The sequence below is a fragment of the Caretta caretta genome, chromosome 7, assembly GCF_965140235.1.
Source record: "Caretta caretta isolate rCarCar2 chromosome 7, rCarCar1.hap1, whole genome shotgun sequence".
Taxonomy (NCBI): domain Eukaryota; kingdom Metazoa; phylum Chordata; order Testudines; family Cheloniidae; genus Caretta; species Caretta caretta.
This window is the reverse complement of record NC_134212.1, coordinates 49,799,809-49,821,596: the sequence shown is the minus strand read 5'-3', so window position 1 is coordinate 49,821,596 and position 21,788 is coordinate 49,799,809. Positions and strand designations below refer to the sequence as shown.

General features: G+C 49.0%; 1 protein-coding gene across 2 annotated transcripts in view; it reads left to right on the top strand.

The window, feature by feature from the left end:
- Positions 1-21,565, top strand: part of RBM6 (RNA binding motif protein 6) — a 146,542-nt gene extending 124,977 nt beyond the window's left edge. For both annotated transcript variants that reach the window (XM_075130641.1, XM_048856495.2), the window contains 12 exons: positions 630-790; positions 2,287-2,384; positions 3,363-3,405; positions 4,891-4,951; positions 5,943-6,034; positions 7,271-7,414; positions 10,548-10,637; positions 11,477-11,740; positions 12,725-12,799; positions 18,023-18,120; positions 19,612-19,741; positions 21,318-21,565. In XM_075130641.1, coding sequence (XP_074986742.1) covers positions 630-790; positions 2,287-2,384; positions 3,363-3,405; positions 4,891-4,951; positions 5,943-6,034; positions 7,271-7,414; positions 10,548-10,637; positions 11,477-11,740; positions 12,725-12,799; positions 18,023-18,120; positions 19,612-19,741; positions 21,318-21,443 — 1,382 coding nt within the window. In that variant the 3' untranslated portion in view covers positions 21,444-21,565. The remainder of the gene's footprint in view (positions 1-629; positions 791-2,286; positions 2,385-3,362; positions 3,406-4,890; positions 4,952-5,942; positions 6,035-7,270; positions 7,415-10,547; positions 10,638-11,476; positions 11,741-12,724; positions 12,800-18,022; positions 18,121-19,611; positions 19,742-21,317) is intronic.
- Positions 21,566-21,788: the final 223 nt, after the last annotated feature.

Below are 21,788 nucleotides of genomic sequence, written 5' to 3'. Positions count from 1 at the left end.
CTCTGAGGAGCACAGAGAGCGAGTCCAATTGCCCTGGAAGCCCGGTTTGCTCAGGGAGGAGGTGGGAGATTGGAGGCAGCCAGCTGGGATGGTTCATTGCTCACAGGGCCTGGGAAAAGCCTAGCAGGTCAGGGCCTGCCTTGCTTTCTGCTCTTCCCCTTCTGCACCCACCCTCCTTTCCCTCCCAGGGACCCTTCTGTGTCCTCAAATAGGGAGGCTTCCTGCTAATCATAGCCTGGCTCAGGTCTCCTCTAGGGGGTCCAGTGACCAGCTCAGACCTCAACTCCTTCTGCCCTGGCTGCTTCTTGTCTGTCTTTGCCAGGGGCTCACTGGCATGAATTCAGCAGTGATTGCATTTGTGCGTGATTCCAAAATCAGGAGGGGCAGACCCAGATTTCTACAGGGCCCGGAGATAGCAGGGGCACAGACAATGAGAGGAGACTGGGTCTTCGTCCACGTAAAGCTATACCTGGGGGAGGAAGTGAGCAGCCTGTCTGTGTAAGCAGCTGTATCAGAGTCATTCAGACAAGTTTATTTTCATTTTGCTGTCACTGTGGTGGTAAGAGGCTGGCTTCATGCAATGTTCTTTGTCTTCTCTTCTCTCCCTCCCCCTGCCTGGGCTGCTGCAGCAATTATGCTGAAGCGTATTCCTCGCTTCACCCCTCCGGAAGTGATCGTGGGGCTGCTGGCACCATTTGTTCGTCTCTCCACCTCCAGCGTGAGCATCATTAAGAAAAGGGCTAGCCAGAGAAGTGACAACTATGGCTTTGTGGAACTGGACTCGCATGCTGTAAGTGGCCCTGACCCTTCCCCAAGGTCTGTGCAGAGAAAGAGCAAGAGAAAACATAGTCCTATCATAGACATCCAGGTTCATGCTACAGTTACCTTGGAAAGGCTTGTCTTGCTAGTAGAAGCAACAGTCTCAGGCCAGTTTCAGCCTTCCCTAGTTCCGCTTTGGTCTGTCTAGCCGAGTCCCTAGTCCTAGGTGTGGGGAATGGCTGACGACTCTTCATCTTTCCTTTTGCTCTCCAGTACAAACCGTCTGAGCTTTAGTCCATCATAGATACCGTTAAGCTGCGTGAATTTCTTGCATCAGTTGCTCTAGGAGAGGGGTGGGCAAACTTTTTGGCCTGAGGGTCACATCGGGGTTCTGAGACTGTATGGAGGGAAGGCTGTGCCTCCCCAAACAGTCTGGCCCCCTCCCACTTCCCGCTCCCTGAATTCCCCCCTCAGAACTCCTGACCCATCCAACCCCCCTTGCTCCTTGTCCCCTGACTGCCCCCTGGGATCCCACCCCCTATCCAACCCGCCCTGCTCCCTGTCCCCTGACTGTCCCAACCCCATCCACACTCCTGCCCCCTGACAGGCCCTCCGGGACTCCCACGCTTATCCAACCATCCCCTGTTCCCTGACTGGCCCTGGGACCGCCTGCCCCTCATCCAACCCCCCGTCCCCTTACCATGCTGCTCAGAGCACCAGGACTGGCAGCCACGCCACCATGCTGCCCGGCAGGAGCTCACAGCTGCACCACCCAGAGCCCTGGCCGCATGGCAAGCTGAGGCTGCGGGGGAGGGGCTGGGGGCTAGCCTCCCCAGCTGGGAGCTCAAGGGCAGGATGCTCCCACGGGCCGTAGTTTTCCCACCTCTGCTCTAGGAGATGCAAACTTTCACATACCAACCAGCTGCAGGGATCTGCCTTTGTATCAGGCTGAACCATTTCAATACTCCCTCCTTATTGGCCTTGCCTTGCACAGAGGCTAGTGGCAACAGCAGCCCTCAGGGAAAGCAAGATCCAGGCAAGGTCACTCCCTGGCTGGTGAAGGGGCCGAAGGATGGGCAGGGAGCCCAAATATGCACTTCCCCCTTTCTCACATCCGAAGAGTCTTTGAAACATGTTTAAAAGAGACGGAGCTCTTGTAATGTTTATTGTCCCAGGGCGGTACTCCAACCTGCTGCTACCTGCACAGCTCAAACCATCCTTCAGAGGGCTCCCTCCCTGGAGGGTCTGGGTCGTGTCCTCCAGCCCAGCAAAACTCTCCCTAGCAGCTCAGAGACCCTAGTGGATATGGATTTACTGAATTCAGTAATCAAACTATAAGACCTTGTTTATATCCAGTCAGCTCTGGAACCTGTTACACTGTGTGGTGGGTGACTTGTATTCTCACCAGGGTTCAGCCTCAAACATCTCACCCCGAACAACCTCAGAGTTCATTCCGTTATGGCTGGATTTTGGAAGTGGGCTTCTGTTTCCTTCTGAAGAATGCAAGCTTGTCTCTTCTTTCCCCAGGAAGCGGTGCAGTTGGTGAAGGTTCTGCAAAACCTGGATCCCCCAATCTGCATTGATGGGCACACCGTAATTGTGAACCTAGCCACAGGAAAGAGAAGGTGAGAGAAGATGAGAGGCAACGCTATCCAGTGTACGACGGGCTGTGGTGCCTTAGTCTTTCCAGTTGAGGCCACGTTATCATACTTGAATGCCTAAAGCTTAAGCACCCAAATAGCTCACAGGTGCCTGGATAGGTAATTAGGTACCTTCCCAGAAGTTTAAGAGGGGAACTTTAGTCATCCAAGTTTGACAAGGTGACTTGGGTGTCTGAAAAACAAATGGCAAGAGTCCTAGTCCAGTGGTTCTCAGCCTTTCCAGACTACTGTTCCCCTTTCAGGAGGCTGGATTGTCTTTCAGACCCCAAGTTTCACCTCACTTAAAAATACTTGCTTACAAAATCAGGCATCAAAACGTGTGATAGCACGCTATTGCTGAAAAATTGCTTACTTTCTCATTTTTATCATATGCAAATAAAATTAATCAATTGGAGTATAAATATTGTATTTACATTTCAGTGTATAGTATATAGAGCAGCATAAATAAGTCATTTGGATGAAATTTTAGTTTGTACTTCGCTAGTGCTTTTTCTGTAGCCTGTTGAAAACTGGGCAAATATCTAGATGAGTTGATGTAACCCCTGGAAGACCTATGTGAAGGCATACCCCTGGTTGAGAACCACTGTCCTAGTCAAGTGGCCTTTAAAGTTGGTGTCCACTGACCAATTCCCATTTCCTGGGGGTTAGGAGATGGGGCTTTGGCATTTCCGAGCGCATCGGGGGCAAGGTTATCCAGTTCAATACATTGCTTGTACCCAGAGACTTTGCTGAGTCAACAACTTTCCTGGAGTTGGAATGACCCCTCACATCTGACAGAGGAGCGGCCCCGCAGATCTATGGTGGCTATAATATGACCTCTGGCATGTGGGTTGAGAGGACTTTCCTCTTCTCTTTGTGGCCCTGCTGGTCTTCTCAAAGATGCTGAGGTTAAAATGAAGCTAACCTAGGTTTAATTAGAAAATTCTGTTTCTCTCTCACTAGAAATGACTACGGGGAGCAGGCCAACAAACTCTACTACAACCCGGTAGGTCTGCACCAATGCTGCATCTTGGAGTGACTTACCTGTAGCTGGCAAAAGGGGCTAGTTGTGGTTGTCGTCATCTGTGCCGTTGGCTATGATGGCACTCACGCTGAAGGGTAGATTGGGCTGCTGGTGCCCAGCAGGGGGACTGGGCTTTCCTTTGCCAGACTGCTTCCTTTGAATGGCCAAAAACTCCCCGGGTTGAAGGCAGAACACTAAGCCAAGGGTGAAACTTACATTTTGCTCTGCTCTGCTCCAAACTCCTAGGCATTGCAACATGCACCGTTCAGTCTATAACACCGTGGTCAGACCTTCAGTACCTAGGGTAGAGGGTTCAGGGAAGACACTTGAAGGGATCAAATAGTCTGGCTTGTATTAGCCAGTTCACACTTATTGAGCATAGGGCATACCATATTATATTATGGCTTTACCACAATTCTGTCCACTTGGCTCACTCTTGTCAAGATAGATAGATATATATATCCTACAATACTCCGCAAAGCTAAACGTAGCTTTTGACATTAGCAAAGAAAAAGCCTGTCAAAGACAAAATACATTCATTCTACGTTGGAGGACAAGTACCTTCACAGGCAACTGGTTTCAAATGTAGTGTCCAGAAGTGACATAAGGACAGGTACAGAACAGTAAGCTAATGGATTGGTGCAAACAGGTGTGTTGGATCATCAGAGATGTATAAAGTGATTTGTAAGCTGTAAGCAAATGTGCTATAAATGTAAGTGGTTTGGGGGTTTATTTCAAAGTACCTCCTGTGTAAGGTGAACTGAGCATCCTGCGAGAAACCACCTCCCAGAAGGATTGTAATCATGTTAACTCTTTCCTTGTAGAGTCCATGACTGGAAGGAACCGTTGTGATCATCTAGTCTAACTAATGCAACTATCTTCTTTACTAGTCTACAGTTCACACAACTGTAGACTAGTAGCTTTTGTATTGTTCTGCTTAGCCAATTTCCTGTCCAAGGACAAAGTTTGCTGAACTTGTTGTTGCCTGTACTCTGAAATGCCTTCACAGAGTTAATCAGTCTCTCTTGGCTTATGTCTATTAATCAATACTTGTCTCATTATCTGCCATAACTTCAGAAAAGTACTTACCCGTAAGAGCCTTTTAAAAAAACAGCTACAGACAATCCAAGGTGGGGGCAGGATCTCTTCTGTATGGCATGGGGAAGATGGGATGTGGAATGTTCTCTGTGTACAGCACAGGTTGGAGATCACTGTGTATGTTGAACTGGGGGCCTTTTCAAAACCTACCGAAGTAAATGGGTCTTTCTCTTGACTTCAGTGGGCTTTGGATCAGGCCTTGGGAGAGTACATCTGTCCCCTTATTAGAGGAAAAGCGATGCCGGCTCTTCCTCCATTTGAAGTGGCTGAAGGCATGTCACCCTGCATTCTTGGAGCCCATGTGAGAGAGGAGTGCTTGCCAGATAGTCTCCTTTTGTGACCTGTGTCTAAACAGCTCTCTTGTTCCAGGGCAAAAGGGGCATGAGGGACAGGAGAGGTGCCGAATCGCAGAGACACAGCCGAGCGCAGTGTAAGGCTAAGCTCTACCTTGCTTTTACAGTGGATTCTCTTCTTCTTTATAGGTGCTTAAAGGAGCACTGTCAACTTGAAATCAATCAACTTTTTAAGAGCTGAAAGTAGGCTCTGGTCCTACTCTCGCCTCTCAGTTCCCCTACCAGTTTTGTTGGGTTTACAATCACATTGTCCTGTTTTGTTATGGTTTTTCTCTCCCCCTTGCGGTGTGTAAAAGACCCACACAGATGGGGGAAACCAACTGATTGTACAAGGAAAGTAGCAAAACTGACTGTACACAGTCAATCATCCAGTGTAAAAAATAGAGAAATATTTCCCCCTGATCTCTTTTAGTTACAGGAATTGTATGGGAGGGTTGTACAAATAGCATGTAAAAAATTGCACTTCTGTGTGGCATTGACTGTCCTTACTTGTGACATCTCAGATCACTGTTACTGATGGTGATTAGAGAGAAAAAAAATTCTTCATGTTCCTTGATGTGCCTGCCTGAGACCTTTGACAGCACTTTGTGTGCAGCCCGTTTCATGGGCGGCCCGTAGGATCAGTGTTTCCCCTCCTGTTTCTGAGCGGCTTTCGTTGTAGAGGCACACACCTGTCAAGTAGGGGCAAGGACAGGTTCTCAAACCACTTTTAAGTCATTCTTTTGAAACTGACCAGATTTCAACTTGTCTGTGTCCCTTTAAATGAAATCAGCTGGTGGTCTCAGTCCAGGTGCCAGTGGGCATGTGCCTGCATTGCATTAACTGGCACCACCAAAGTCGGAGCTGGATGGGTCATGAAAACGAATTCATCTTCTCGGCCTTAGAGGAGTGAAAGATATTGGCAGAGCAGTGTGGGGAAGCTTGCACGGTATGTGCTCTGTGGAGAGGGGGCTTCCATCTCCGGGGCTGGCCGTCCTTCCACCAGCTCAATATTTGCACACACCTGTATTTTTGTAAAAGTTTCTCCTAGGGCGAATCTGATGTTGGCTCTTCTCTCTTCCCATTTAGCTCCGTCAGATGTGTCCACTTTCATCTATGATCCTGACACTGGGAACTACTATGACCCTATAGCTGGGTTATACTACGACCCCAAGACACAGGTGAGTGGGTGGGCAGGGGAGTATACACCTAGCTGGTTTTATAGCAGGTTGTGTGAACTCTCCTCTAAGAAGCACATTTCACAGCGTTGGTGCCGCTTTCCCCTGTGGAGTCAGATGGTGCAGTTGAAGGAGGTCTGGGATATGGGAATACAGATTGGGCTTTATTTCCATGTCCTGTCCCCTGCTTAGTGCCCCTGAAAGTTCAAGAAGCTCTGCCTTCCCAGGAGAGTCCACAGCACTGACTTGGTGGGAGGAGAGATTTGGAACTGATTGGATTCACGTTGGTTCAGTTAACTCACTAAAGCAGCGATACTCAGACCTCAGGGGTTCAGGAGCCGAATTAGTGATCGACATTACCCAAAAGGACCACAGTCATGTGAATTCATTGTTTCATTTACTATAGTATTATATAGTCATACTTAAACAGTATGACAGGGAAAATATTTAGTTTTTAATCCAATCTTTCTAATCTGTCTAATTCTTGCAGCAAAATGACTGACCAAGTATTATTTTATTAACTACAATTGGTTAATAACATAGTAAAAGCATCCTGATTGGTTAATAACTTAGACTGGTTAATAATGAAATCACACAGTGTTTTAATATCACGTGCTGCAAAGAATCGCAGGAGACATGTTAAAGAGCCACTTGCGACTCCTGAGCCTCAGTCGGAGTATCACTGCTCTAAAGGGTGCTTCACTCCAGCCTATGCTCTTCCCTGTCCCCTAGAGTCCCACCTCAGAGGTCTGTGTCCCTGCTTTGTTCATCAGACATTCCATGGGCAGAGTGCCCTTGCTGGACCTCACCAGAGACTGAAAGCACATGACTGCCACCATTATGTGATGGACAGTGAAAACCAAGCTTTATCTCTGGTCTTCTCGCTCGCTCCGTCTTCTGGCTGTACGGCTGAGCCATTGTTGTGTCCATAGAGCCTAGAGTGCTAGCTACAGCCCTGCTGGGAAAGCGCTATCCAGAGCAGGTCTTCTCAACCCCATGGAGGGCTGTTTCCCCACGGACAGTAGCCATCAGCATCCTGTGGCTGTGGTCAGGGTTACTGTGCCATAGACTCCCCACCCCCGTTCCAGCCAAGTCCACAGTACCACTCCCACTGTCTCATTCTCCTTCGGTTCCTTTGCCCTTGCAATCTCTTTCCTTTGCTGTCTCCATCTCATCAGTCTAATGCTGGGATCCAGGCATTTGCTTTTCGCTAACTTTCTTGCACACACTCCATTTCAGAAACAAGTCACAGTGGGCCAAGAAGCAGTGTCATCCCCTACGAACGGCCGGGGAAGGAGGCATGGGAGCCATGAAAGGACAAGCGAAAGGAAGGAGACATCTAGCAGGGACAGAAAGGAGAGAGGCAGAAGTACTTCAGCGAAGGTAAATCGTCTCTGTGATCAGAATGGTCCAGTGTCTAAGGCCCGGCAGCTGAGCTGTGAAGAAGGAGCTAAGAGGGGCTCTCCTGAAGGTCTAGGAGGGAGAGCAGGGGCAGTGAAAGAGCAGAAGAGTCACTGCAGAGTGTGGATTCTCCACCTGAGAGTCACGACCACCCTCCCGTTCTTTATGGCTAGATCGCAGCTATAGGGTGGGAAGTTGAAGCTAGACAAATTCAGACTGGAAATAAGGCGTACGTGTTTTAACAGGGAGAGTCATTTGCCATTGGGACAGTTTACCCAGGGCCGTGGTGGATTCTCCATCCCTGACCATTTTTAACTCAAGACTGGTTGTTTCTCTAAAAGCTCTGCTCCAAGAACGATTGTGGGGCGTTCTCCGGCCTGTGTTCTCCAGGAGGTCAGACTAGATGAGCACAATGGTCCCTGCAGGCCCTGGAGTCTAGGAATCTTTTGTAACCCATAGGCCCCTAATGCCAAAGGCACCTGGGCATCGTAACAGAACTGCCACCAAAACCCCCATGGTACATAAAGACAACATGCCAGCAAATGTATCTCTGTGTCCCGCCCAATTGCATGCCCTGAGCAACCAGCCCATATCCCCAAACCACAAATGGACAGGAGAGCCCGGCAGCAGTCCTGGGCTGGAGGGAGGAGGGGACAAACTCTTCAGCCGGTTCAGGCAGAGCTTAGATCGTAAGCTGTTTGGGGCTGTCAGGGTTCCTTCCCCACTCTGAACTCTAGGGTACAGATGTGGGGACCTGCATGAAAACCTCCTAAGCTTACTTTTACCAGCTTAGATTAAAACTTCCCCAAGGTTCAAACTATTTTATCTTTTGCCCTTGAACTTTCGCTGCCACCACCAAACGTCTAACTGGTTTTATTTTATTAGGAAAGAGCACATTTGGAAACGTCTTTCCCCCCAAAATCCTCACCAAAACCTTGCACCCCCCTTCCTGGGGAAGGTTTGATAAAAATCCTCACCAATTTGCATAGGTGACCACAGACCCAAACCCTTGGATCTTAAGAACAATGAAAAAGCATTCAGTTTCTTAAAAGAAGAATTTTAATAGAAGAAAAAGTAAAAAGAATCACTTCTGTAAAATCAGGGTGGTAAATACCTTACAGGGTAATTAGATTCAAAACATAGAGACTCCCTCTAGGCAAAACCTTAAGTTACAAAAAGACACAAAGGCAGGAATATCCATTCCATTCAGCACAGCTTATTTTCTCAGCCATTTAAACAAACAGAATCTAACGCATATCTAGCTAGATTACTTACTAAGTTCTAAGACTCCATTCCTGTTCTGTCTGAGTTCTGCCTGTCTTTCATGTTCCTTTTGTTTTTCCTCAGCCTCAAATCTGGCTAATTCCAGCTTTTGTTGAACTGTGGAGTCTGTCATCCTAACCTCTCTGTTTTTAACTAACTTTATACCCGAGAGTTGGAAAGAAAACAAATTTTGCTGTGCTGTAATATGATACCTATATTCTCTGATAGTGATTGTCAGCCTACGGAAAAATCCTAAAAAAACCCAAACCAACAGCAACAACCAAAAAAAACCAAACAAAACAAACCCTAACACCTTTGTCTCCAGGCAAATAGGCAGAAAACCCCTCTGGTTGCTCTTAGGTAAAAAAAAAAATCTTCTTCAGGTCTGTGAAGACTGGTGAATTTCCCTGCAGGAGGTTAACTACCCTGCCTTTAGGTAGAGAAAACTCCAGCTCACAAAAGACAATTCCCTTTTGTCTCTGTTCTGGCCCCAAAGCAGAGAAAAAAACTCTAACTGCTTTCAGTTGGAAACCTGCTTTCCAGCAGCCCAAAGGAAAAAAAAATTCCCTTTTAAAATCTGTGCTTCTGGTTCAGAAAATCTCAAATTGATCTCAAAACGATTTCAAGTTAATCCCACCGCTCTGCCACCATGTCAAGGTTCCTTCCCCACTCTGAACTTTAGGGTACAGATGTGGGGACCTGCATGAAAACCTCCTAACCTTACTTTTACCAGCTTAGGTTAAAACTTCCCCAGAAAAAAGGGGGTAAGTTTTGGGGGGAAAGACGTTTCCAAATGAACTCGTTCCTAATAATAATACTACCGGTGTTAGACGTTTGGTGGTGGCAGTGAAAGTCAAAGGGCAAAGGGTAAAATAGTTTGTACCTTGGGGAAGTTTTAACCTAAGCTGGTAAAAGTAAGCTTAGGAGGTTTTCATGCAGGTCCCCAAATCTGTACCCTAAAGTTCAGAGTGGGGAAGGAACCTTGACAGGGGCAGGCAACCTTTTTTACTGTTCTGTACAGCACCTAGAACAGTGGGGCCCCGAATCTGGACTGTGGCCCCCAAGTGCTATTGCAATATGAACAGTTGTTAACCTCTGTGCCCAGAGGGGAGCTGCAATATGGAACCAGCTGGCAGCCGTGATCCACCTCATAGAAACATACGTAGGCAGGCCGTGTTTGGCACAGCACTGAGCACACGGGGTTTGATCCTGACTGTGATCTCTGGGAGCTACTGTAACAAAATGCCAGCAAGAAGGGGAAAGATGGGCATGGGGGTTTTGACATGAGTGCAGCCAGAAACCGCTCTCCTCCTCTCCTGTCCTTACCGTGCTGTAGAGCACCTGTGGGAGAGAGCTGCTCCCTGAACAGGGAACACTCTGAAGGCAGATTACGCAGCTCTGTTGCTGACGAGCACAGTGGGCGCTCAGCATCTTCCCTCACTTCGAGTTCAGTACAGCAGGTTGCATAGTCCTCTGGGACTGAAGGTGTCTGAATGGGTAATCCTACTCTTGTCATGCTCCCAGACCCCAGCCTGCCTGTAGCAGGGACATGCAGCTGCTGTCACTATTGCAATGGACTGATCCAGCAGAAAGTGCTCAACAAACTGGTGGGGAGGGAGGGGTTTCATGGAGAACTGCTGCTGCTGTGTCAGACTCCAAGGACATTACCTCTGGGGGACACACAGCCTCTGCTGAGCCCAGAGAAGGTGTGTCTGCAACATTAAACCCTTCCGTCCTTCCACTGACTGACTGTCAGGGATGCTCGCTAAGTGAGTTCCCAGCCGCTCTTTGGAGACTCTCACTTTGCTCTCCGGGACACTGTTGGTTTAACTCCCGATCTTGGATGTTTCAGAATGAATTTGTAGAGGAGAAGCCCCCTGCGGAAGACATCTTTAAAAAACCATTGCCTCCCATAGCGAAGAAGGAAGAGAGCTCAGCCCCGGTAAGACACTCCGTAGCGTGTGTTGCTGTTTGGCTTGTTAGTGGTGAAAAATTAAACTAGATAGAATCTTGACCTGATCCTCTATTGAGCTTTCCTAGCACAAACCCTGTTGCTTCAGGGTATGGAGTGCAGAGGAATGCAGCCGGGGGTCCCTCCATTTGCACAAAGACCCCAAAGCCTTGGCCCCCTTCTTCTCCTCCGCTCCCCACCTCCCCATGCTGTTTGCTTAGCTTTATGCAGACTTCTGATGGAGTGGGGTTGGAGGCTGCTGTCTCTGCACCTGGCATCTCTTTAGCTCCCCCTTGATTTACACCCTGGCTTTAGGATGACTCCTGCTTCTGGTGCTCATCAGCCAGAGAAAGGAACGTTCAGAGAACTGCAGAGGGTTTTTTTTGGTTTTGTTTAACTCAGAACTTGTTTTGCTCAAGATTCGTGGACCAGAGAGGTCTGTAGCCAACACTCAGGAATCTCACCCACCCTTCCCTCTTTTTAAGGTCTTGGGAAATCCAGGGAGAGTGACACTGCAACTGGCATACAGGAAAGAGCCATCCTGCTGCACACCCCATCCCTAGTTCCTCCTGACTTGGAGAGGCAATCCCCTGTGCTTAAATATATGGCTGGGTGGCTAATGGCCAGGCACCCCATCTTGGGAATACAGGGGACATTTGACTACTTAGCTGCTAGCTTCCTTCAATGTGGTGCCCATGCTGCTGAAATGCCACCCCCTTCTCCTCAGGCAGAGACTGAGGTGGGGATATCACATGAGGCAGCAGGGCCTGGCAGGGCGGAACAGACTTGGGGTTGCAAAGTGGCATTATCCTCTGCTGCTCTGTCTGCAGCCCAAGGTGGTGAACCCTCTGATAGGGCTCCTGGGTGAGTATGGAGGAGACAGCGACAACGAGGAGGAGGAGGAAGAGGAGGTGCAATCGCAGCCGCCACAGCCTCCCCATCTGCCAAGGCAGCGGGAGGAGCAGCCCAGGAAGCCTGACTTTGATGAGGACAAGCTGACCGACTGGAATAAGCTGGCCTGTTTACTGTGCAGGAGGCAGTTCCCCAATAAGGAAGTGCTGATCAAGCATCAGCAACTCTCCAACTTGCACAAGGTACTGGAGGGCCTATGGGGGCCCCAGCTAGTCCCACTCTTCGGGGCTGCAATTGACTTAGCCTGTGATTTGTGAGGGAAGGGGAAGGAGTTGGGTGGGTGGAACTGATCGGATGCTGTCTCAGTAGCCCGCAATGCCTCTCTGTTCAGAGCCTTTGTGTGTGGACAACATGTATGGATGCTCTGTAACTAGCTGAAGTGAGGTATTATGGGCTGCAGAACCCAGCAGGCTAACAGGAGCATTCTCTCCCATGGGTTCCTAAGGAGAGCTGTGTGCCTTTACACCTGGGACATAGTGTGAAGATGAGGTATAGAAAGTCATCAGTGCTGTAGGGTGGTTATTGGCTAACCTGCCTCAGCAAGATGGGGCGCTAAAGGGATAAGGCTGAGCATACCTGTCCTGGGATGTGCTACCAGCTAGTTCTCTGATGGGGTGGATGAAGGGAGCCTGCTGTTGGGTGATGTGGATTCCTGGCTGGGTACTTCTGAGAGTGCTCCATACAAACTAGCACTTACTACCTGAATCTTTAGACACTATTTTCTACACACAGCGACACAGTTCAGGGTGTGGGGTGGGCCACAGAGGGGGATGCAGGCAGAGTTGCAGAGACAGAAGCGAGGACAGTACCTGCCTGCGTTCTGCACAGCTTCAGCCAGCTCACTTCAGTAAGTACAGATTCACATGCTCTCTTAACACAAAAGGCTATGAAGCATTGACGGTGATTCTATGCTCTACAGCTTTGCTGGGAAGAGAAAGGAAAGACATCTGACTGTCCAAGGGCAGAAACCAGTGCATGGATATTAAATGAAAGCAGCAATGCTGAGCGGCGTGGGAGGTTATGGCCTAATATATGCAGTTCAGGCAGGAGGTCACAGGTTAAGTTTGTTTGGGCACAAAATCAAAGATCAAATCATCTAGATTCAATCCATGATTCCAGCTGTTTGCTTTCTCCACTGACAGAGACTTCTGCTTTCCTCCTTCCAGCAAAACCTGGAGATTCACAGGAAGATCAAACGATCCGAGCAAGAGCTGGCATATCTGGAGAGGAGAGAGCGAGAGGTGTGTGCGTGTGGAGGTGGGGAGGCTTTAGCTCAGCACTCTACATCTGTCACCCTGCCGAAGCAGGATCCTGCGCTAACCCACAGCCAACCCCCAGTGTTCACTCGTCCCCACCATGCACACGTTGTAAGCATTCAGAGTTCAGCCTGCAAACCATGTGCAGTCTGGGGAGTCTTATGCTGTGGCCCTTGGTACAAAGGTATGACCTTAGAGATGAGTATGTCGGCCAGACGACAGCCTGAGTCTGCTGTTCCTCTCAAATGGCTCTGGGCATGGCCTTGGTGTGGTGCTGTCCTTGCAAAAAGAGGAGGTTCCAACTGGAGCTGGTGGGATGTTCAGGGTACCCTAACTTGTATGCAAAATTAGTGCAGCTGTCGAGTGGCTTAAATAAAGGCATGTAAATATTGGGTATCTTCCTGGTTAGCGAAAAGTAGTATCACATTTAGTGAAAAAGCTGTTTATCTGCAAATCAACATGTTTTAGTGGTTTCCGACCAATGAGAATCAGCCTCTCTTTAGGGCAATAACTGAAGTACAGATGCAAAACATGATTAAAATTGATGGGTTACATCAAGGCTTGAAATCACTGATTTCATTGCTTTGATTTCCATCAGCCCACCTGGATGTAAAGTGGTTCTTGTTTCACCAGCACTGTGTGCCTTACAGGGCTCCCTGCAGGCTGCCCCTGTGCTCATGTGAGCTGGAGCATTCCAGTCTGTGAAGCAGGGGCCAGCACACACCCTATGGAGCATGGGGAGCAGCAGGAGTTTGGTGTCTGCAATGCTGGAGGGGTGGCTGATGTCCATATTCCTCCCTCCCCATCCAGTGTCAGCCACAGCTTAAGCTCCGGTCTGATCCCAAGTGGGCTGGATGCTGGACTTGCTGGGAGCAATGTTGTGACATGGTGAGGGAGGCCCCGTGGAATGGTGCCAGACACAGGGCTATAAAAGCCTTCTATTTATCCAGCAGTCAGTCAGTAGGCCAAGAAAGCAGCTCTTCAGCTGCTGGCTTAGAGTATCAGACAGTAAGTGGCTGTGTCTGCTAGCTTGGCTCTCTGCCTTGCTCAGGAAAGGGAATGGGCTGGATCCAATATATCTCTTCTATCTCAGGGATCTCTTACGTTGATCTCAATCATTAGAATGGGGTTACTCCCAGGATAAACTGGAGTGAGAAATGCCTGCCCCTGGAGTCAGGAGATGAGATCAAGGTGGTGGGCAACTCCAGCCTCTTCTGTTCTACCCCAGCTGGTTAGTTACTCCGTTCAAAGCATGTGACAGTTTCCAGAGCCCCCATCAACCTTGGGACATGGATTTGCAGGGCTGCAGCTCCACCTTTGCACTGTTAGGACAGGAGCCCTAGACGTGCCTCTAGAATAGTTTAATGGTGATGTCAGAGGTTGCTTAGGCCCTGCTGGAGTCCAGCTGCAAACCTGCCAGAGAGCTCTAGTCCATCCCGGCTCCCCTGCCCCACATTCCAGACTGCCCACAGATGTGATTTGGATGCAAACCAGGCTGGTAGAGCCCAGCTGTACACAGGGTATCAGTGCAGGTGACTGACAATGGGCCAAGCTTGCAGGCCTGTTTAATCCCAGGGGGCTTGGACTCAATTCCTTGGTTGCATTGCCCAGCTGATGATATATCAGTGCTTCCAGCCAAGCTCCATGTGCGTAAGGATGCCAGTCTGAGAGGCTCTCCACCAACCCAGCCACATGGCTAGAACATGTCATGGTTAGCCTGGTCTGATGGTGGGGCGGCTGAGAGGACAAATATTCCAGGCCATAGGACCAGCTGTGATCTGTACTCACGAGCAGCAGCTGTTGATTCTCTCGCAGGACAGTCGGGCCGTGCAGAGGCTATTCGTGCAGGCTGAGAGAGAGCGAGAAGAGCTGGCCACAGTAAGGTGGCAGCCAGGGAGGTGCAGCAAGGCAGGCCAGAAGATTTAACCATGGCAGAGCTCTGTCACCCAGCAGTCTGGATTGAGAGGAGCATGCAGAGCTCTGCCAGTGCAGCTCAGTCCTGACCCGCAGCCCCGTTATTCCAGTCCTGGGCCCCCTTCTCAGCATTATTGATCGATACAGCCCATCGCCCATACTCATAGAATCATAGAATATAAGGGTTGGAAGGGACCCCAGAAGGTCATCTAGTCCAACCCCCTGCTCGAAGCAGGACCAATTCCCAGTTAAATCATCCCAGCCAGGGCTTTGTCAAGCCTGACCTTAAAAACCTCTAAGGAAGGAGATTTTACCACCTCCCTAGGTAACGCATTCCAGTGTTTCACCACCCTCTTAGTGAAAAAGTTTTTCCTAATATCCAATCTAAACCTCCCCCACTGCAGCTTGAGACCATTACTCCTCGTTCTGTCATCTGCTACCATTGAGAACAGTCTAGAGCCATCCTCTTTGGAACCCCCTTTCAGGTAGTTGAAAGCAGCTATCAAATCCCCCCTCATTCTTCTCTTCTGCAGGCTAAACAATCCCAGCTCCCTCAGCCTCTCTTCATAACTCATGTGTTCCAGACCCCTAATCATTTTTGTTGCCCTTCGCTGGACTCTCTCCAATTTATCCACATCCTTCTTGAAGTGTGGGGCCCAAAACTGGACACAGTACTCCAGATGAGGCCTCACCAATGTCGAATAGAGGGGAACGATCACGTCCCTCGATCTGCTCGCTATGCCCCTACTTATACATCCCAAAATGCCATTGGCCTTCTTGGCAACAAGGGCACACTGCTGACTCATATCCAGCTTCTCGTCCACTGTCACCCCAGGTCCTTTTCCGCAGAACTGCTGCCTAGCCATTCGGTCCCTAGTCTGTAGCTGTGCATTGGGTTCTTCCGTCCTAAGTGCAGGACCCTGCACTTATCCTTATTGAACCTCATCAGATTTCTTTTGGCCCAATCCTCCAATTTGTCTAGGTCCTTCTGTATCCTATCCCTCCCCTCCAGCGTATCTACCACTCCTCCCAGTTTAGGATCATCCGCAAATTTGCTGAGAGTGCAATCCACACCATCTTCCAGATCATTTATGAAGATATTGAACAAAACCGGCCCCAGGACCGACCCTTGGGGCATTCCACTTGATACCGGCTGCCAACTAGACATGGAGCCATTGATAACTACCCGTTGAGCCCGACAATCTAGCCAGCTTTCTACCCACCTTATAGTGCATTCTTCCAGCCCATACTTCCTTAACTTGCTGACAAGAATACTGTGGGAGACCGTGTCAAAAGCTTTGCTAAAGTCAAGAAACAATACATCCACTGCTTTCCCTTCATCCACAGAACCAGTAATCTCATCATAAAAGGCGATTAGATTAGTCAGGCATGACCTTCCCTTGGTGAATCCATGCTGACTGTTCCTGATCACTTTCCTCTCATGCAAGTGCTTCAGGATTGATTCTTTGAGGACCTGCTCCATGATTTTTCCAGGGACTGAGGTGAGGCTGACTGGCCTATAGTTCCCAGGATCCTCCTTCTTCCCTTTTTTAAAGATTGGCACTACATTAGCCTTTTTCCAGTCATCCGGGACTTCCCCCGTTCGCCACGAGTTTTCAAAGATAATGGCCAATGGCTCTGCAATCACAGCCGCCAATTCCTTCAGCACTCTCGGATGCAACTCGTCCGGCCCCATGGACTTGTGCACGTCCAGCTTTTCTAAATAGTCCCTAACCACCTCTATCTCCACAGAGGGCTGGCCATCTCTTCCCCATTTTGCGATGCCCAGCGCAGCAGTCTGGGAGCTGACCTTGTTAGTGAAAACAGAGGCAAAAAAAGCATTGAGTACATTAGCTTTTTCCACATCCTCTGTCACTAGGTTGCCTCCCTCATTCAGTAAGGGGCCCACACTTTCCTTGGCTTTCTTCTTGTTGCCAACATACCTGAAGAAACCCTTCTTGTTACTCTTGACATCTCTTGCTAGCTGCAGCTCTAGGTGCGATTTGGCCCTCCTGATATCATTCCTACATGCCCGAGCAATATTTTTATACTCTTCCCTGGTCATATGTCCAACCTTCCACTTCTTGTAAGCCTCTTTTTTATGTTTAAGATCCGCTAGGATTTCACTATTAAGCCAAGCTGGTCGCCTGCCATATTTACTATTCTTTCGACTCATCGGGATGGTTTGTCCCTGTAACCTCAACAGGGATTCCTTGAAATACAGCCAGCTCTCCTGGACTCCTTTCCCCTTCAAGTTAGTCCCCCAGGGGATCCTGGCCATCCGTTCCCTGAGGGAGTCGAAGTCTGCTTTCCTGAAGTCCAGGGTTCGTATCCTGCTGCTTACCTTTCTTCCCTGCGTCAGGATCCTGAACTCAACCAACTCATGGTCACTGCCTCCCAGATTCCCATCCACTTTTGCTTCCCCCACTAATTCTACCCGGTTTCTGGTCTTAGACTTGCACCCTGCCCCATAGTATCTCTGCCCATGCATCTCTGCAGCTGAGTGAGGGGCCCTTCTGAGCAGGCCCCCAGCTCTGAAATTGTGCCCAGATTGCCGAGTGGTTTAGCGCAGGAGGCCCAAGTCCCCAAGCGCCAGACTGGAGGTTGAACTGAGGGAAGGGCTAGCGAAGGAGCTGCCGGCAGCATTCTGGCCCCAGGTGCCGCATGTTGATCGTTCTCTGTGCACTGAGCGGCAGTTCCAGCTGATCCCTGGGAATCCCAGAAGGACAGTCCCATCTATTAGCTTTGTTGGGCCACATGCAGTGTGCTACTCTAACCCACTGGTGAGTGTGTACCAGGTCCCCCTTTGTGCCTGCTCCCCAGAATCCAGCTCTCTTGTCTAATAAACAAAATCTTCCCTGGGGTTGGTCCCAGCTACCTGAGAGCCTTTTTCCCTCCCCGACAGAGGGATGTTTGTGAGTGTGGGAAACCGAATTTCCACAGGACCAGACCCAGACTGTGGAACTCATGCCACAAAAGCGGCGCTGGGGGCTGGCTGCCCTCAGAACGAAGGGCAATGACTTATTGAGGAAAAGCTGTGTTCTGCAGTCTCCCTCACTCCCCAAACATATCGCCCTGATCACTAACCAGGCATCTCCCTGCAGGCTGGAAGGGAAGGAGGGCGGAGAAGATGACTCTTTTGTGGCTTTACAAATACTTGGAGGCAATTGGGTCTTACGGTGATGGGGAGCATGTCAATTACCTAGACTTCTCCTCCCCATGGAGCTGCAGGCAGGGCAGCGACTCAGTCATAGCTTCTCTACTAATGCTAACTCTCTTCTGCTCACTGTAAAGGGGAAGATTAAAGACAAGGGAAATGACCGGAGAGAGAGATTCCAGCGCCTGGACTCACCAGAGAGAAAACGACTGAAGGAGGCCTGGGACTTTGAGAGGTACCAGCTGCTCTTCCGCCTCCTTCAGGGCATCCGGGACTCCTCAGAGCTGCTGGTGCTGTCAGCAGCTGGGTGCACCAGACTGTCACGTTGTGTGTAGTTGGAGGAGATGAGGCCAGCAGGGCAGCCGGAGGAGGGGGGGAAGGGTTGGACAGCTGGCTGCATTCTCTGTGTAAAGCAACGTGGAGTTTTAGCCTTTCATGAATTTTCTGGCCTTTCAGTGGCCTCGATGCCAATTGTACAGTGGGGCCCTTTGAAATGAGCAACATGTGCTGGCAGGGGAGGGGGGATTTAAAGCTGGGACCAGATCCTTGCTGGTGAAGAGAGGAGCCTGGCTACCCTGTTCCTAGGAAATTGGGAGCCAGGTATCTGGGACAGGTGAGTGTCCCTTCCCAGGCTCCTCGGGGGATGTTGTTCCAACTGGTTCTCTCCTTGTCCTCCTGTCTGTAGTTTGGTATGACAGAGAGAGAGAAGGGAGCAGAACAGGCTGGAGGAGGAGGAGCAGGGCCATGTTTTCATCTGTTCCGGCTGAGACAGACACACTTGGCATTTTTCCTTCTCGGTCAGAGTGGCTGAACAAAGAGAGCACTGCCTGTGCTTGGGGCACAGCGCCATGGTGTGTCTGCAGGTGCCAAGGCACCCTAGGCAGAATAAAACCCTTGGGTTTGCTAGGCTGGCTTAAAAGTGACCTTCAAAGAGGAGAAATGGGTTTGTGCTCCCTGTTTCTTTTTGACATGTGAAGGTTTGGAAGGAGGCTTTTCCCTGTGTGTTTTGTGGATCAGAAAGTCAGGTCTTTGTCTTCTCCGTTCTTCCTGGAAAAGATTAGATGACTGGAGAATTTACTGTGTGCGTGAAAGCATAGATACCTAAAAAGTGGAACCTGACTGAAAGGGGAAGTGATAGTTGTTCAGACTGTTGAAAGCTATTTGTTCTTGCTAATGATCAGTGAGAACAGTTGAAAGAAAAACTCTCCTTGTTAAAAATTGGACACCTTTACCCCTTCAGCTCAAATCTGAGAGTGTGATCCCAATTCCTCCCAGCTCAGTGTTCAGAAGAAAAGCTCCAGTAAGAAAGGAGGGGCCAGACTTCCCATTCCTGATATTTCCAAAGTTTATATATAAAAACCAAACCCTGTATGTATACGCATGTGTACGTAAAACTTTTCAGGCCTTCTTTGGGTATCTTAAACAATATATTGTTAAGGATATGCACCCATTTCCCCTCCCACTCCCCTGCAGATCACCTTGAAGCTGGACTTCAGGAGCTACATTTTCCAAAATGTGCCTGAATTATGCATGCATAATGCACCATAGTGAACCCAAAATAAGCCTCAAACAGCATGTTTCATGCACGCAATATGGGAGCATCTTTGCAAAAAGCCCTTGATGTTATCCAAGGTGCAATCAATTCTGTGTTGAAATCCATGGTACCATGTTGGAAAATAGAATAAAGCGATGTGTATGGATACTTATAGTTGTTTTCTTTTTGTAGTGAGCATAACCCTGTGAGTAAAGCAAGAATCGATAGTAATAACAAAGGAAGCCGCATGTTGCAGGCTATGGGCTGGAAGGAAGGCTCAGGACTGGGACGCCAGCAGCAGGGCATGACATCGCCAGTAGAGGTGAAACACCTTCCTTTCCTTTTAAAATCAGATAGTACAATCCTGAATTTGGTAGCATTTCCCATTCCCATCTGAAAGAAATGTGGGGGTAGGGATCCGCCTGGTGAGATCAGAATCGTGCACAGCTTCTGAAAGAGGGAAATAGCCCCTATTCGTAGATTTGTACCGTTCAAAGCCAGATGAGACCATTACATCCTTTGGTCTGACCTCCTGTATAGCACAGGCACTGAAATTTCACTCCGGTTCACTTGCATTGAGCCCAATCACGTGCCAGTGGTGCTTGACAAGTACAGTGAAGGGAGTTTGCCATAATGAACAATGTAGTCATTGCATTTTACCCCTTGCAGTTCAAGCAGTCTCAAATGGCATTTGTTTGAAATAATGTGGGGATTTCTTTGAAATGTTTTGCCTTATGAGACTAGCACGTGACTAGCTGGCTGCTATATGTGAAATATGTGTGGTATTGGTTACGTATGTCACATGGTATTTTTTCTGTCCCCTGAATGGAGGATATATTTAACTCCCCAACATAGCATGCATTGTGAATTTTGCATGTTCTGATCCAGTGTATAATTCAAAGCAGATCATTTGAGGCTTGGAATGTAACGCATGTGCTTGAACGCTCATTGTCCCAGGCAGCAAACACACCATTCCCTCTCCAGTTCAAACATGGTCAGAAAATGTCCCCAGGTGCTCACTCTGACCTGGCTGGGAGACCCCTGCAGCTGCCCCCTGGCACTGTAGAAAAGCCAGCTCAGATGAGCCCTGGGAGGCTGACCTGCAAACAAGATTCCTCAGCTCATGACAATCCTGTCAAGCTCTCAAGGAGAAGCCACAAAGGTGGAAGGTCCTCTCCTCCCATTTCGTGTTAATACAGGGCCTTGTGCTTCATTCAGCCTCTGGAGACTTGGATCCCTTGGTTGAATTGATCAGACCCTCAGCATCCAAATAACTAGCATTGAAAAGTAAACACAACTCCCACGCTGTGGGAAATATTTAGTTGGGTCGCTCTAGGCAGGCAGTATTGCATAATACAATCACTGGCTCTACGATACTGATCGTTCACAAGGTCAGAATTCAGAGCAAGCTAGGAGAGCCTGTGAGAATCCCATGTGATGGGAGAGCAACTGAGAGTTGTGATGTTCAGACAGGCTAATGAGAAAGATTGTGAGATCTGAGATTCAGCCTCTTTTCCTTTGCTCAGTGTCCTCCTCAAATCAAATTGGTTCTGATTGCCTCCATTACTGGCTGTATTACATGCTGCCACTGCCTCTTGTCCGCTCCCACCCATCCTGGTGCTCTGAGCATCGCTGCTTCCTGGATTGTTCCCTCCCCACTGACTGCCCATGCTTTGGAGTCTGTCTTCCTAGATTGTTTGCTGTCTGGCTTTCTTTGTCCACGGCAGCATCAGCAACTCCTCTCAATTCTGTATTCTCTGGGCATGTTAGTGTACCATGACCCTTTTCCAAGTCATTAGTACAGCTGTCAAATAAAGCCAACACAATCTCCCTGGCAGCCTGTGCTGATGAGGAGAACACAAAGAATTGTGAAAACAAGCTGTCTGTGTTGTTTTCAGGCAGAAGGTCAGAAGAAGGGAGCTGGCTTAGGAACCCAAGGGAAGCCCAGCAAAAGGCAGTCCAATGAAACATACCGGGATGCTGTCAGGAGAGTCATGTTTGCCCGCTACAAGGAACTTGAGTGAATGAAGTGGAATCCCACAAAACCCAACCCTCTCTCTTTCTGTGTCATGGTCTCTCTTTGTTTTCAAATTGTTACTGGTTTTGCTGCTAGAATTTTTTTTTAAATAAAATGGAAAATTTGTCAGTGCTGTTTCCTTATCTCCTTCCCCAAAGTCTCTGCTTTAAAAACAAACCTCACTTTGGAACCTTCCCAAGACTTCTCCGGCCGATGACTCCTCATCTCTCCTGGGGCTCGTGCTGCCCTTTGGGTGACTGGCGCAGGACTAGAGTGGCAGAGATGGGCCTAAGTCTCAGTGATACTTCCAGAATGTTGCACACGTGATTTTTTCGCCAGCTCTGCAGACGCA